The sequence below is a fragment of the Thalassophryne amazonica genome, chromosome 14, assembly GCF_902500255.1.
Source record: "Thalassophryne amazonica chromosome 14, fThaAma1.1, whole genome shotgun sequence".
Taxonomy (NCBI): Eukaryota; Metazoa; Chordata; class Actinopteri; order Batrachoidiformes; family Batrachoididae; genus Thalassophryne; species Thalassophryne amazonica.
Window position 1 is genome coordinate 41,405,617 of NC_047116.1, and position 14,968 is coordinate 41,420,584.

At 39.8% G+C, this 14,968-nt stretch overlaps 1 protein-coding gene across 2 annotated transcripts in view; it reads right to left on the reverse strand.

Annotated features, from left to right (window-relative positions):
• Window positions 1–1,560: 1,560 nt before the first annotated feature.
• slc12a8 (solute carrier family 12 member 8) overlaps window positions 1,561–14,968 on the reverse strand; it is a 33,716-nt gene continuing 20,308 nt past the window's right edge. The window contains exons 7-13 of one of the 2 annotated variants that reach the window (XM_034186220.1): window positions 11,710–11,797; window positions 9,568–9,714; window positions 4,893–5,532; window positions 4,687–4,784; window positions 4,481–4,598; window positions 3,932–3,992; window positions 1,561–2,227 (exon numbers count right to left, since the gene is read on the reverse strand). In XM_034186220.1, the coding sequence (XP_034042111.1) occupies window positions 2,062–2,227; window positions 3,932–3,992; window positions 4,481–4,598; window positions 4,687–4,784; window positions 4,893–5,532; window positions 9,568–9,714; window positions 11,710–11,797 (1,318 nt within the window). In that variant the 3' untranslated portion in view covers window positions 1,561–2,061. Of the gene's footprint in view, window positions 2,228–3,931; window positions 3,993–4,480; window positions 4,599–4,686; window positions 4,785–4,888; window positions 5,533–9,567; window positions 9,715–11,709; window positions 11,798–14,968 lie in introns of both variants that reach the window. The other variant, XM_034186219.1, reaches the window with a different exon arrangement.

Here is a 14,968-nt window from a genome sequence, read left to right on the forward strand (position 1 = left end):
CACCCATTTCTCTATTCTTCCCCATTAAAAGTTAGACCATTTGGTTTCTGTATACATTTCTGAATGAATCCTATTAATTTAATAACTTCTGCTGCACATTTTGCATCTTAACCACTGTAGATTAGTTGGAAAAGCACAAATTTGTGTCTGAAATTTCATCACAAACGCTGAGAATTTAACTACGTAATATTCTGGACCAACTCTAAAACAAAAATAGCACTCAGAGTGCAACCCCCTGTTTACCTGTTTGTCACAGAGTCATTCAAGTTAGTGATTCACTGAGACCATAATACGTATTGTTCTATGTGGTCTTGACAATTGATTTGTTTTGTCAAAAATTTAACCACTTTATCCTCAACTAAACCCTTTGACCATGTTTATTCCATACTGGCTACAAAATGAGTTAATATACAAATAATGAATATTTATGAGTTCAATGGTACAAATATTTCATGAGGTGAAAGATGAAATGTCCCATTCAATGAAAGAATGTAAAAACCTAAATTTTATGTTTTATATAACAGCTAAGATAGATACTTGTCATTAGATATCTTAATGTATAAACAACAGAAAGGGGACTTACATTTTGGTGTTTGTTACTGGTGCTTTGACATTAATAGTCCAACATGAACTTCAAATAGGAGTCCAAAATTTTTCTCAGTCAACTTGGAAAAACAGTTAGGTAGTCCATGTTACTTCCAAAAAAGACTGTGTACTTCCTCAGTCCAGCAAAAAAATCACGTCAGAGCTTTGTCCATCTTTTCATCGCAACAGCTCTTCATGCCTCCAGATGGCTTATGGCATAGTGGATTTGTTTTTGTGTGTGCATGTTAGAAGAATTAGCACAGTCATTTAGCTCATTCAAATCATCTGTCAGCAAAACAAACTCCACCACGTTTAGCTAAACGTGTGTGCGTGGCGGGGTTCACAGTGTGCAATGGTACAAAATGTATGGAGCCAAATTTGCATGGTAAATGCAATGCAACACAAATGGGACGAGTAATCCATGTCATGTGACATACAAAGCACCAATCAAATGACAAGGATCCACTCACCCATTATATAAACACTCATGACCTTTCAATGTCTTGAAAGTCTTATACAGTATATGACTTCATTTTAGTATTTACTCATAACCACAGGCATATCACCAACCAGTTCCTCCAAGAAGAAATTCTAAAGATCCCCTGTATGCAAGCATTGGGCCAACATTTGGAACTTGGCCTGTGACACTGACCTTTAACCAGTTTTTCTCAAAATTAACTTTGTCCTTGGCTGACAATCATTACATCAACTCTGTTCCAAATTGGTTGAAAACCCTTCGAGTTATTTTGTTCACACACAGGAATGAAAACAATACCCAACATTGCATGTGGCTGTAATGCTGCATTCACATGTTGGCTGTAACTGGCACATCGTACATGGGATGTTCAATGAGATGTTGACAGCAAGTTTCTGCCACCTCTGGCTGTGGCAACCACCTGCTACATCAACAAGGACAAGCCTGATTTGATCTTTTAATGAGGAGAAACAAGAGATGTATTATTTAAGTGCAGAGTCCCCCGGCTTTAAAATGGATAAATGATTAGGTAATTCTGTTATGACGATTGGTATGATGGTTTTCTACAGTCAACACGTGAACACAGCATTAATGAACATTTAACTCTAAACATAAAGATCTAAATTTACAAATTTTACAATGTGTAAAGAATACTGACACCAGATTTGGTGGATGGATGTTTTTTTTTTTTTTTAAAAACACAACCTAATCAGCAGGTAATGTTTTTCACAGTACAATCTGACAAAAACAATAACAGCAGGTATACAAGACTCAACACATCCATGGCCATAAAGGTACAAAAAAACAAACAAACAAAAAAACAAAAATCAAAAGGTAGTTTTCAGTTTCTTCTCAAAGAGAAGACCAGCAACTCCTGCACCAGTCCACGAGTACAGAAGAAAATAATCAGAGTTCATAAATATCTGTTCAGTCAAGTTAGCACACAAACGTGTGGAATAGTGTTTATGTTCCAGCCATTTCTGGCTGCTTCCAGTCCATCACTAGAGTGGCGGCTGCACCATCTTATCTACTTTGAATAAGGATGACTGATGATATCGGTGACGAGATGCAAAGTCTGTGTTTTCCTCTGTAAGCTGCTTGGTTTTCACTCCCACTGCAGAGAGAGGGGGCGTCACTACCATCTCAGCTCGGGGAGACCCCGTCCTCCTACATTAAACAAATAAATTGTAAAGAGAAGCAAATGTCAGGCACAGTGTAAGTCATGAAGTGATCATCTACTTGTGACTACATTATCTACAGGTATAGCTCACACTATAATTTGAGGAATGTTTGGTTTGCATGTTTGTGAGAAATTTTATTCAACTTTGAAAGCCTTAATGGAGACTCTACACACTGTCTGAGCACAGTGCATAGCCTTTGTGTAAGAGGAGAGCACAATCACACCCACTTCAGACTTCCAGATTTTGCACCCACAGCTCCACAAACACAACTGACTCAAAAAGTACATTTTGTCTTGTCCTTAATCACTCTGGAATTTTTTTTAGATTTTTGCAAGTTTATTAAAAATAAAAAACTAAGAAATCTATACACATAAAGGGCTACGTCTGTCTGTCTGTCGTTAAGCACCTGACTGTCCTGTACAACCCAGTTTGCCTTCCTGTCTGAAAACATTCATTTTATGATTGTAAAATTGCAATGTAAAAACAGTGAAATACACCACTACCTAAACTTTGATTCACTGATATTTACATTTACTGTTATCTACCTTTTGTGTGTAATTTTGTTATAAATTTGAATGCAAAACAAAGTCTGCATGAAGGGCTTCAAATGTGTTTGTCTTTTAACCAAGCATTTACACTTAGTTTGGGGAGTCCACCTCTTATAGTTCTGCTGGACAAACTTTAGTCCATTAACTATTATATTTATAAGACATCAGCATTACAAAAACAAATGTTGGGCAATTGTTTTGATTAAAATGATTGGCATGTGGCTTATGTCTAAAACAGGTTAAACCGGCAGTGCCGGGTACCCCAGCTAGTCACACATAAATAAGTATTCACATCCTCTGCCATGAAGCTCAAAATTGAGCTCAGGTGCCTCCCGTTTCCACTCATCATCCTTGAGATGTTTCTATGGCTTAATTGGAGTCCACCTGTGGTAAATTCAGTTGATTGGACATGATTTGGAAAGACACACACCTGTATATCTATAAGGTCCCACAGTTGACAGTGCATGTCAGAGCACAAACCAAGCATGAAATCTAAGGAATTGTCTGCAGACCTCTGAGACAGGACTGTCTTGAGGCACAAATCTGGGGAAGGGTACAAAAACATTTCTGCTGCTTTGAAGGTCCCAATGAGCACAGTGGCCTCCATCATCCGCAAATGGAAGAGGTTCAGATCCATCAGGAGTCTTCCTAGAAGTGCTCCACCTGGAGTTTGCCAAAAGTCACCTGAAGGACTCTCAGACCACGAGAAACAAAACTGTCTGGTCTGATGAGACAAAGACTGAATTCTTTGAGCAAGAGGTGTGAATATTTGTACATGTGATCACCTAAAAATGTCCCCAAAAAACCCAAAACGTTTTTCCATGTTGTCATGATGGGGTGTTATGTGTAGAATTGAGGGAAAAATGAATTTCATCAATTTTGGAATAAGGCTGCAACATAACAAAATGTAGAAAATGTGAAGCACTGTGAATACTTTCTGGATGCACTGTAATTTATACCAGGAATTTATTTCTGGATAATGAAAATAAATTGCAATGCACTTTGACTCTCTAAAGAAATGTATTTTATATGACAGTTAAAGCTCATACTTTTTCATTAAAAAGAAAAATAATGTATCCTCTTTGATACTACTGGTGATCAACATGCAGGCCAAATGAGTGCTTTGCAAGAACAAGCCATACCTGCCAATGCTGCTCACTGTCGTTTTGATCCACATGAAGAAACTGAATTGAGCTGCGATCCCTGGGGTGGGGAATAAACCAAAAGCCAAACTGTTAGACCACTTTCCTGCAGAAACAAGCTTTTGTAGAAATTGTGAACACCATTTAACAATAAAAAATATATAAATATTTAAATTAGTGTGATGCCCAAATACAGCAATAAAGTATTTAATGTATTTTATAATGTGCTGTGGTATTTCAATATATAAATAAAGATTCCAAGACAGATCATTAGGTATCACTGTACATTTAAAAATGTAAAGGCAAGTTAAAAAAAAAAAAAAATCAGACAGTGAGTGAATGAGTGTGTATTTGAGAGAGGGAAACATACATAAACATGGTCATGTTGTACGTCATATCCTGAACTGCAAAGTGCCAACTTATCAAAAAGTAGGACATTTCACAAATGGATGTAGCAAATGTCCAACTCGGGATATTTGTCCACCCTAACAGGACCTCTATATGAAGCCATGCTAAATGGTTCTCAACAGAAAGCACAGCAGAAATCACCTTTGGGTAGTCCTGGACTTGTTTTTCCAATGTAGAAGAAAAGCAGCAAAGCAGCCACGATATTTGCTAAGGCATACACCCACTGAATAACAAACATGATGAATACGGAGCTCAGTGCCTGAAAGAGAACAGTCATTTACACAAACATAATTTGAAAAAGTTAAGGAATATACTGCATCATCATGAGTGTGAAATATGCAACTTACACCACTAAGAGCTACCCAGTGGTTGCAGAATTTGGCATAGACTGAATCTGGCATTGGTTTGATATCAAAGCTCTGGTGATCCCCTTTACCTCCAACAACTAAAGGAGTTAAGAAAAGTTTGTGTTACGGAACACAGTAAGAAACATCTACAACCAGCGTTTCTGATCATTTGTCCTGTCTAGTGTTTCACTGTAAGCCTGATTCACCTGCACTGTGATTGTGAGGTGGAGCAGATGGCTCACAGTCTGCCTGGTGAGATCTGTCAAAGCTTTTGATTTGTGTCTGTTCTCCAAAACTGATGACCAATTCCTCACTGTCACAGTGGACTTCCGCTTCATGCTGCAGGGGAGCTGAATGTACTTCATCAACACCACCATCAGAGTTTCTGTTCGGGTCCAAGCCAAAGCTGTCCATTAGCTTCTGCTTAGCTGTGGCTTTGTCCTTCCTGCTCTTGCATCTGCTGCTCAACTGGTGCACAGAAGTTGTTGCATCTCCATTTGAGACTGGTGGAAAGATCTGGTCCATGTCCTTCGAGAACTCCAATAGAGTGCCTTTACTCTGTAGACCCACACCTCCACTCCCATAGTTCTGGAAGACTTCCTCTATCAGTGCTCCAGAACTCTGCTTGGTTGACCTATGCTGAATTCTTGCTTCCCTCCTTTCCTTATTCTGCAGATGGAAAGTCATTGCCACACTGAAATAGGAGTAGTCGATGAAGCTGTAGGTGAGCATAAAGTTGATTGTGACAATGGGGGCTAGAACATTGACCTGGCCAATGAAAATGAAGGCCATAGTCAGTAGGCTGGTTAGACAGATGGCTGCCACTGGAGTCTTGTTTGGGCCTTTCTGTTTAAGAGCAAGACAATGTCAGAAGATGATTACTGAAACAGTGGTTAGCACGAGATGACAGAACAGAAAGATGAAACATGCCGTTCCTATATATCAAATCAGGGACGCCCAACAGCTCTCTACATTATTTTCTACCCTCTTTGCTCCACCAACAAAAATGTTTAGAAAAAAAAAGTACTTTTAAATACATACAATATTAAACTGAAACATGAACTATTATTCATTCTGTTCACCACAGCCACTACATGGCTAAAAGAAAACTGGGCAAATGATGGTAAACATAACTGTGGTCAGACATGGAAGCTTGGGTGAAGCATGAATGGAGGTATTCAAGCCAATTAAATAAACAAGAGTCACTTGAATTGCTTAATGTCTTATCAACATTTAGAGAGAAAACACAAAAATACAATTCCATTATTATCACAAAGGGAGGAAGGCGGTATAAGCTCTGGTTCTTTACCAGATGCTCCCAGTTAGGTCACATTCTCAAAAACTCTGATTATTACATGGACCACTTCAACTTTTATCTTCTAAATCTTTTCTAGTTCTTCCTTCAGCCCGTTTTGCGGTACTTCTATATCTTCTCATGCTGTTTCATTCTGATATTGAGTGGAATCACCAAATCTACTACAACTGTCCTATTCTGCTCCTTGTCAAGCACAACTACATCTGGTTGAACTTGAAGTCCAACAGCACCTTCACCCTGCCATTCTCAGTTACCTCTGGTGGTATATACCATCAGCATATGGCACAGATGACCCTGTATACTATCCCAGCTACTTGGTCATGCCTCTCTGAGTATGCTGTTTGCATCTTACTCACCACTATATGCTGGACTGGCTCTGGGGTATTTTGGCACAGCCTGCCGTTTGGGTTCAAGCTGCTCTGGCTAAAACTTGAAACTTGCTATGGATCTGGTACTTAAGGCCTCTTCAAAATCTCTGGATTGTCCTTCAGCCCAGAATTTTACAGGTATTGCTAGGATGTCCAATGGTACATCCCAAGGTAGACTTTGGCCTTCCAGAATGTCTCCCATTCTTCCTCATTACTCTCCATCTTCTGCTGACTGAGACACCTACTGATGTGTCCCTGAAGGTCAGCTTGTTGGTGCACTCTTGGATGGTCCTAGTTTTGACCTGGACAGTGCCTCTGACACTTACTAATCCAAGGCTATGTCTTTTCACTGCTTGTACAGTATCAAGGTGATGAACTCTGGGTACTGTAAGGAGGGAGGTTGACACCTATGCATATTGCGAGCAAAATGTATGCATAGTAATGGGACAGAAAAAGAAACGGTTTAAATAATACTTCAATATTTGATATTTCCAGCTTGGACCAATGTCATAATAAATGCATGCATAAATAGAAATGCAAATAGTTATTTGGGTGTTATTCTTCATGTAAGAACTCAAGTTTTGGAACAACCAAAAACAATGAGTTTTAGTTCAATTTTGGTCAACATTTATCTCTGTTCAAAGTTAAGCTAAAAACCTATTTGTTCAGAAATGGTTTTAGCACACAGAGTCTTATTATGATGGTTGTGTTGTTGTTTTATTGTTGTTCATTTTATGTATTCATGCAAAGCACTTTGGTTAAGTCGTTACTGTTGTAAAGTGTTATACAAATAAAGTTTGATTTGATTTGAACATGTCAACTCTAAATTGGCTCTTTAGCCAATTTTGCTCAGTCAACACACATTTTTTTTTACCCTGTGTACACAGCCAAGGTAGCTGTCGGACAAATGATGGTAGTAATCTTGAGTGAGTGACCACAGTGTAGCTCCAGTGGCCATCTATAAGGCTGTTTAGAAAAGTCACGTTAAAGTGTAAAGTGTAAAGTCACATTAAACTCTGTAACTAACATGTGGTTGGATTTCATGTGTAACACAGTGAAAGCAGCACTGGTGGGTGCCTGCTGCACAAGAACTCAGGACTCTGGCTTCGCCCTTCCTGCGTTTGTTCTAAAGCTTTGATTTGGTCCAAGATGTCTACAGCTTGGCTTCCTGAGAGAGGTCAGACACTGGTGTCATCCAGAGAGGTTTGAGTGTTAACAGAGGTCAAGATGACACTGTGAGTGGCGTAGTGTCGTGGCAGCGAGCTGTGAGTCATTTCTGTAATGTACTCTTCATTCTACGGAGGGGAGTCTGCACACTATAATTAGGCACTGCTGTCACCATTTCCTGTTCACTCCATCGGCCCCGCCCCAGATACATCCGAAACAAGACACACTTAATACATATCAATCAGTCAGTTACTACTGCTGGTTAGAAATGTCTTCTCACAGCTGCTCAAAAGGTTTTTTTGTAACTATACAGACAGATGCAATGATGGATACAATAATATGAATGTTCAGATTAGCCTGCAGTATTTTAATTAAATCCATGCAGTCCATGAGATAAGACCACAGCTTCTATTCTATATAGGAACATTCAACAACTGTTAAAAGTTGCCCAAACTTTGAACACATTTGGTAGATTTGAGGCAAATTGGGGAAATATAATTAACTGAAATATATCTTTAATGACAGATAGTTGCAGGTTATGACTTTTGACAGTTAATAATCTTTACTTAATGGAAAACATGAAGTGTTGTGGCAGATGTGACACACATCCATCTTAAGCCAATTTGCAGTTTTTGTTCCTGCTCAGGTTTTTAAAATACAAAAAAAAAACAAAAAAAAAAAATCATATAAAACCAAAACGCATCCAATTCTTATGAATAAAGCAACAAAAATTACAGAATAAGAATCTTTGCTAGTGTCCAACAAATCTGAACATAATGGTACAAAATTAAGTGAATTAACATCCACATTGCTGCTGTTGTTTCAGTTTGAGCTTGATCTTCATGTTAAACATCTTCCATTCTGATTAGGATTTTATTTACAGTGGTCCCTCGCTATAATGCGTTTCACCTTTCGCGGCCTCGCAGTTTCGTGGATTTTTTTAGTACAATTTTGCATTGTGTTCTGCGTCCTCATCAAGCAGGCCGGTCGCGGCACCGCGAAGGGAGAGCATGCGCATTGTGTTCCGAAAAGAGCACCAACAACTACTCATAACTGTGTTCTTCACTCGGAAAAAGACACCTGCAGCGAGGTGTCACTCAGTGGAAAAATGACGCGACAGCGGAGCGGCGCCAGGACGAAGAGGCGCGATCAGAGGATCTGTGAAATACTGGTGAGTCACTATTAATAATTTCTTATGTGTCCAACCTCGTAGGTTGATCGTTAAAATTAAATTTGTTAGTTCTAAAAGCCATCATAATTATTTATAGGAAAACATTCTATTTTTATTTCTCAAACAAATGTTTGGGCCTGAAAACAGGTTGGTCTTATTTTTCTACTAAGGTTTGAACTTTGAGAGTGTTTACACACAAGAGAAAACTGAGAAAACGTTAATGCCTGTTTGAGAAAAGTGTATAAAGTGTGTAGTGAAGAGTTACACAGCCTTAAAATGTCTATAATTGTAAAAAATTACACTGACTACTTCGCGGATTTTGCCGATTGTGGGTTATTTTTAGAACGTAACTCCCACGATAAACGAGGGACCACTGTATATTGATGAAGAATACCACGTGTATTCCTTTTACTAAAAATGCTGACTGACCAAAAGCTGTTCTGCACATTTGGACTCTGTAATTTTGAGTGGTTGCTGACCAGGGTGCACTGTAGGTGTGTACACTAAGTTATCCAAACTCTGATCATTAACTTATTCAGTTATTCTAAAACTGGCAACAAAATAAAGATGCTAATGCTTCAATTTTAAATTCAGTGTTGCATGAGAGCAGTTACTGTGAGCGTACAAACATGTTTATTTGCTGTTTGTGAGACCTCGTGTGCGATACTGGTTTTCTCGTCATGGTGACTGAAAGTCCAAGTTTGACGGCGTGTACCAACGTACACTTAACGTACCGTTATCATTGATGCAGTAGTTCCATCATGTACTGAATGTGGCAATGTGTAGCACCAGTGAAGGCTCCCAAACCTGACCTCTGTCCATTCAAATTCATCACTTCCTGCACTGATCAACCCACTCACCCCTCTTCCTAGGAAGGCCAGGGTGGGGATGACCCTCTCTTGGGCGATGCACTGGAGGATCCTGGGTGCTCCGTACAGGCCGCCCATGCAAGAAGCCAGGGAGGAGATGTAGAGGCCCAGGAGAAAGAGGAAACCCACCAAGGAGACCTAGAGGAAGAGTGAAAACAAACACAGGCTAGAAGAGGATGGGTGGGGAGTGGGGTGAGAACTCACAACAGCTCCACCCTGCTCAGTTCCTCTGCAGTCAGTCTCTTAAGAAAACAATGACTATTGAAATACATTTTTTCCCTAAGGATCAGACTGTGACTACATCAGATTTTCTTCAAACTTGGGTCACAAGAAGTATCAACCACTAAATGAACACTCACTAATTTATAGACACCCACAATCACACCCAAAATGATTATAACAGGAAACTTGTTGTGATAAAAACTTTGGCAGCTTGACATGTTAAGTGCCATTGTGTCTCCAAGCAAAATTCTTCAGTTATTAGTTATACTACAAGAGTAAATGCAAACAAGGTTAGTATTTATAGCATGGGGAATTCAGGACACGCACTGAGTGGAAGTGGCACTCAAAGTCGGCCCATATCACTTATTTTACGGTGTTCTGTGGAGGCCTCCTGCAAAGTGTCCTTATCTCCTTGGACTACTTTATACTCGTCTACCCCAGGCACAACATGGACACGTCCTATTGATTGTACCAGAAAAATCCTAGGGAAGGGGGGGGTTAAAGGCAGCAGCCACTAGAGGGTGCCAATGTTGACCATTCTTAATGCATTATTGATACACTTACAGTAGGTGCCACATGGTGAACCACGGTTTTAATGACTAGACACCTAATAACTATAATAGCAGAGACAGGGACAACATTGTATAAATACTGAACAGATCAAATCATAATGGAAACAAATACTGGTTCAAAACCTGTGTTGACAATATATAAGGAGAGGTGATGGTCTAGTGGTTAAGTGTTGGGCTTGCGACCAGAGGATCCTTGATTCAAACACCAGCCTGACCAGAAAATCACTAAGGGCCCTTGGGCAAGGTCCTTAATCCCCAAGTTGCTCCCAGTGTGTAGTGAGTGCCCTGCATGGCAGCACCCTGACATCGGTGTGTGAGTGTGTTTGTGTGAATGGGTGAATGTGAGGCATAACAATAAAGCGCTTTGAGCGTCTGATGCAGATGGAAAAGTGCTATATAACTGCAGTTCATTTACCATAATCCTGTTGCAATACTCAAGGCTTATATCTGAAGTGGCTACTTTTACTCTCAAGAGGAAGTACTGATATTTTTTGTTGTACTCTGATATAGGTTGCGCTGTTAAATGCACAGTGGCAATTGAATCAAGTGGATTTCAGTTGACATGAAATAAAATTTACACTAATAGCAAATGGACTGTATTTATATACCGCCTTGGCAGCTATGGTGGCTCCTGAAAGCACTTTAAAATAATACATCATCATTAACCCATTTAATGATATACAAACACGCACACTTCATTCATCTTCCCCACCCACAAATTGTGCTTGTGATCATATGGTCATAGGTTCAATCTCACAACCAGACACAGAAAATGTGGGTGGGGAAGATGAATGAAGTGTGCGTGTTTGTATATCATTAAATGGGTTAATGATGATGTATTATTTTAAAGTGCTTTCAGGAGCCACCATAGCTGCCAAGGCGGTATATAAATACAGTCCATTTGCTATTAGTGTAAATTTTATTTCATGTCAACTGAAATCCACTTGATTCAATTGCCACTGTGCATTTAACAGCGCAACCTATATCAGAGTACAACAAAAAATATCAGTACTTCCTCTTGAGAGTAAAAGTAGCCACTTCAGATATAAGCCTTGATTACTGCATTAATTATGCAAATTAGGGTGTGTGTACAATTGTAGGTGGTGTCTGCCTGAAGAAATAACCTACCGGTTTCAATGGATGTGTACGTAGTAGAACTTCATGTATAAAATTGTACAAACTGTGTTTGAAGGGGATAAAATCATTTATGTGTACTAGATGTTGAACAGAATCATTAAGAATGTGCTCAGGGTCAGAGCAACAATGTGAGACTGTGAGAAATTCCACACCTCACCTCTTCTGTGAACTGGGTGGTATGGAAACGGAGACAGGAGATTACCTTTTCTGCTATCAAGAAGTCATAACGGAGTGCTTCTCTGGTGCAGATAGCCCCCAGGAGGAAGACAAAGACCAGATACAGGAACCACCTGAAGGTCACCAACAGTACGCCACATAAAATTAATAACTGCTCTGTTCTCACTATTAATAGAAAAATGTAAGCATCATTCCAGAAGTGAATGTCTGATAGAGTCACTCAGTGCTCCAATAAGACCACAATGCAAAAAACAAATAAATAAATAAAAACAACAACACTAACAAGAGCTATTTTTGCATTATATGGGAAAATGCCCATGTACGTAAAAAATACCAAATTTCCAAAAGTACTGTAGGAGTTATTTCCTGACAAAACCCTGAAAGATACCATGGATGAGTGACTTCCTGGATATCTTGTTTATGGCGTAAAGAGTTACATTTACTGCAGGCAGGATATGTGAAGATGTGGTAGGGCACAATAGAATTCATAATGCGATGGGCATTGATCATTCCACTTTGGAGACAGTAAATACACTTAAAGTGCATTGCTCTGTTTACTTGTACAGTAGAGCAGTAAGAAATAATCTATTATTAAATTAAACGGCAAACACTGACATATTTTTCACCATTTTCTGAAATGCAACAGACAAAATAGTGGATTAATTCAGAAATAATCAATAGATTAAAGCTACAGGGCCTTTCAAATTTCACAAAACTGAGAAAATTTTGTTTCTACTGAAATCCAAGCATTATAATGTAGGTTTAATTTTATAACGTTGCAAAATCACAGCTCATTTTAATGAAGGGGGCATATTTATCTGGCGGAAAAAATTACATAGTGAATATCATCTTTTCATTCATCACTGTCATGCAGACTAACTACAGGAGGAAGCGAATGTGCACGTGTGAAGTTTTAAGATTATCTGTGACCCATCTCACATTAACATTAAGATTTATTGTAAATCACTTCCAAATCTACTAAACGTTGGTCACAGCATTTGATCCCTTTAATTAATCCCCTAGAATTTCAGGAGTTGAAATTCTAAATAGTTTCAGATAGCATAAATTTGAATTATGTGAGCAACATAACATGACACTCAAATCTGGCATCAGAATTTTGGCTCTCTGTTGGAACTGTTTACACAGAGACTGCTACCTGCTGCTTTGGACTTGAATTAACAGTCTTTTTCAAGACTTTTTTACCTTTTTACTTTTTTTTTTTTTTTTTACTTTTTTACTGTGCTCCAACGCCTAAGGAAGACCTCTAACGGTCGAAACATCGCGACGGAGCACTTTTATCAGCTAACTTTCATCAGCGTTGGCAAGCTAACTAGCTTGCTAATGCTTTCGTTTTTATTTTTTTTATTTTTTTTTTAGCACTGTTGTCGTGCGTTATCTGTGCTGCTCCACAGCGTGTTTAGTCGATTTTTATTTTATTTTAGCACCGTTGTCGTGCGTTCGCTGTTGTCGTGCGTTGCCTGTGCTGCTTCATGGCCTGTTTGGTGCCTTGATTGGGGCACTCCTTCTGCTGAATCACCTCTAAATTATTTACACATTATTCACTTTGTGTGTTTTTAGGAATCCGCTAGGTTGCGTAGCTACTAGCTCTTAGCCGATTTAGCATGGCGGCTTCTCCTGTCTCTCCCGTACTTTTCTGCTCTGGGTGTGAAATGTTTAGTTATTCCTCGGCCTCCTTTAGCAGTAACGGTACTTGTAATAAGTGCAGCTTATTCGTAGCTTTGGAGGCCAGGCTGGGCGAATTGGAGACTCGGCTCCGCACCGTGGAAAATTCTACAGCTAGCCAGGCCCCTGTAGTCGGTGCGGACCAAGGTAGCTTAGCCGCCGTTAGTTCCCCCCTGGCAGATCCCGGGCAGTCGGGAAAGCAGGCTGACTGGGTGACTGTGAGGAGGAAGCGTAGCCCTAAACAGAAGCCCCGTGTACACCGTCAACCCGTTCACATCTCTAACCGTTTTTCCCCACTCGACGATACACTCGCCGAGGATCAAACTCTGGTTATTGGCGACTCTGTTTTGAGAAATGTGAAGTTAGCGACACCAGCAACCATTGTCAATTGTCTTCCGGGGGCCAGAGCAGGCGACATCGAAGGACATTTGAAATTGCTGGCTAAGGCTAAGCGTAAATTTGGTAAGATTGTAATTCACGTCGGCAGTAATGACACTCGGTTACGCCAATCGGAGGTCACTAAAATTAACATTAAATCGGTGTGTAACTTTGCAAAAACAATGTCGGACTCTGTTGTTTTCTCCGGGCCCCTCCCCAATCAGACCGGGAGTGACATGTTTAGCCGCATGTTCTCCTTGAATTGCTGGCTGTCTGAGTGGTGTCCAAAAAATGAGGTGGGCTTCATTGATAATTGGCAAAGCTTCTGGGGAAAACCTGGTCTTGTTAGGAGAGACGTCATCCATCCCACTTTAGATGGAGCAGCTCTCATTTCTAGAAATCTGGCCAATTTTCTTGGATCCTCCAAACTGTGACTGTCCAGCGTTGGGACCAGGAGGCAGAGCTGTGGTCTTATACACCTCTCTGCAGCTTCTCTCCCCCTGCCATCCCCTCATTACCCCATCCCCGTAGAGACGGTGCCTGCTCCCAGACCACCAATAACCAGCAAAAATCTATTTAAGCATAAAAATTCAAAAAGAAAAAATAATATAGCACCTTCAATTGCACCACAGACTAAAACAGTTAAATGTGGTCTATTAAACATTAGGTCTCTCTCTTCTAAGTCCCTGTTGGTAAATGATATAATAATTGATCAACGTATTGATTTATTCTGCCTAACAGAAACCTGGTTACAGCAGGATGAATATGTTAGTTTAAATGAGTCAACACCCCCGAGTCACACTAACTGTCAGAATGCTCGTAGCACGGGCCGTGGCGGACGATTAGCAGCAATCTTCCATTCCAGCTTATTAATTAATCAAAAACCTAGACAGAGCTTTAATTCATTTGAAAGCTTGTCTCTTAGTCTTGTCCATCCAAATTGGAAGTCCCAAAAACCAGTTTTATTTGTTATTATCTATCGTCCACCTGGTCGTTACTGTGAGTTTCTCTGTGAATTTTCAGACCTTTTGTCTGACTTAGTGCTTAGCTCAGATAAGATAATTATAGTGGGCGATTTTAACATCCACACAGATGCTGAGAATGACAGCCTCAACACTGCATTTAATCTATTATTAGACTCTATCGGCTTTGCTCAAAAAGTAAATGAGTCCACCCACCACTTTAATCATATCTTAGATCTTGTTCTGACTTATGGTATGGAA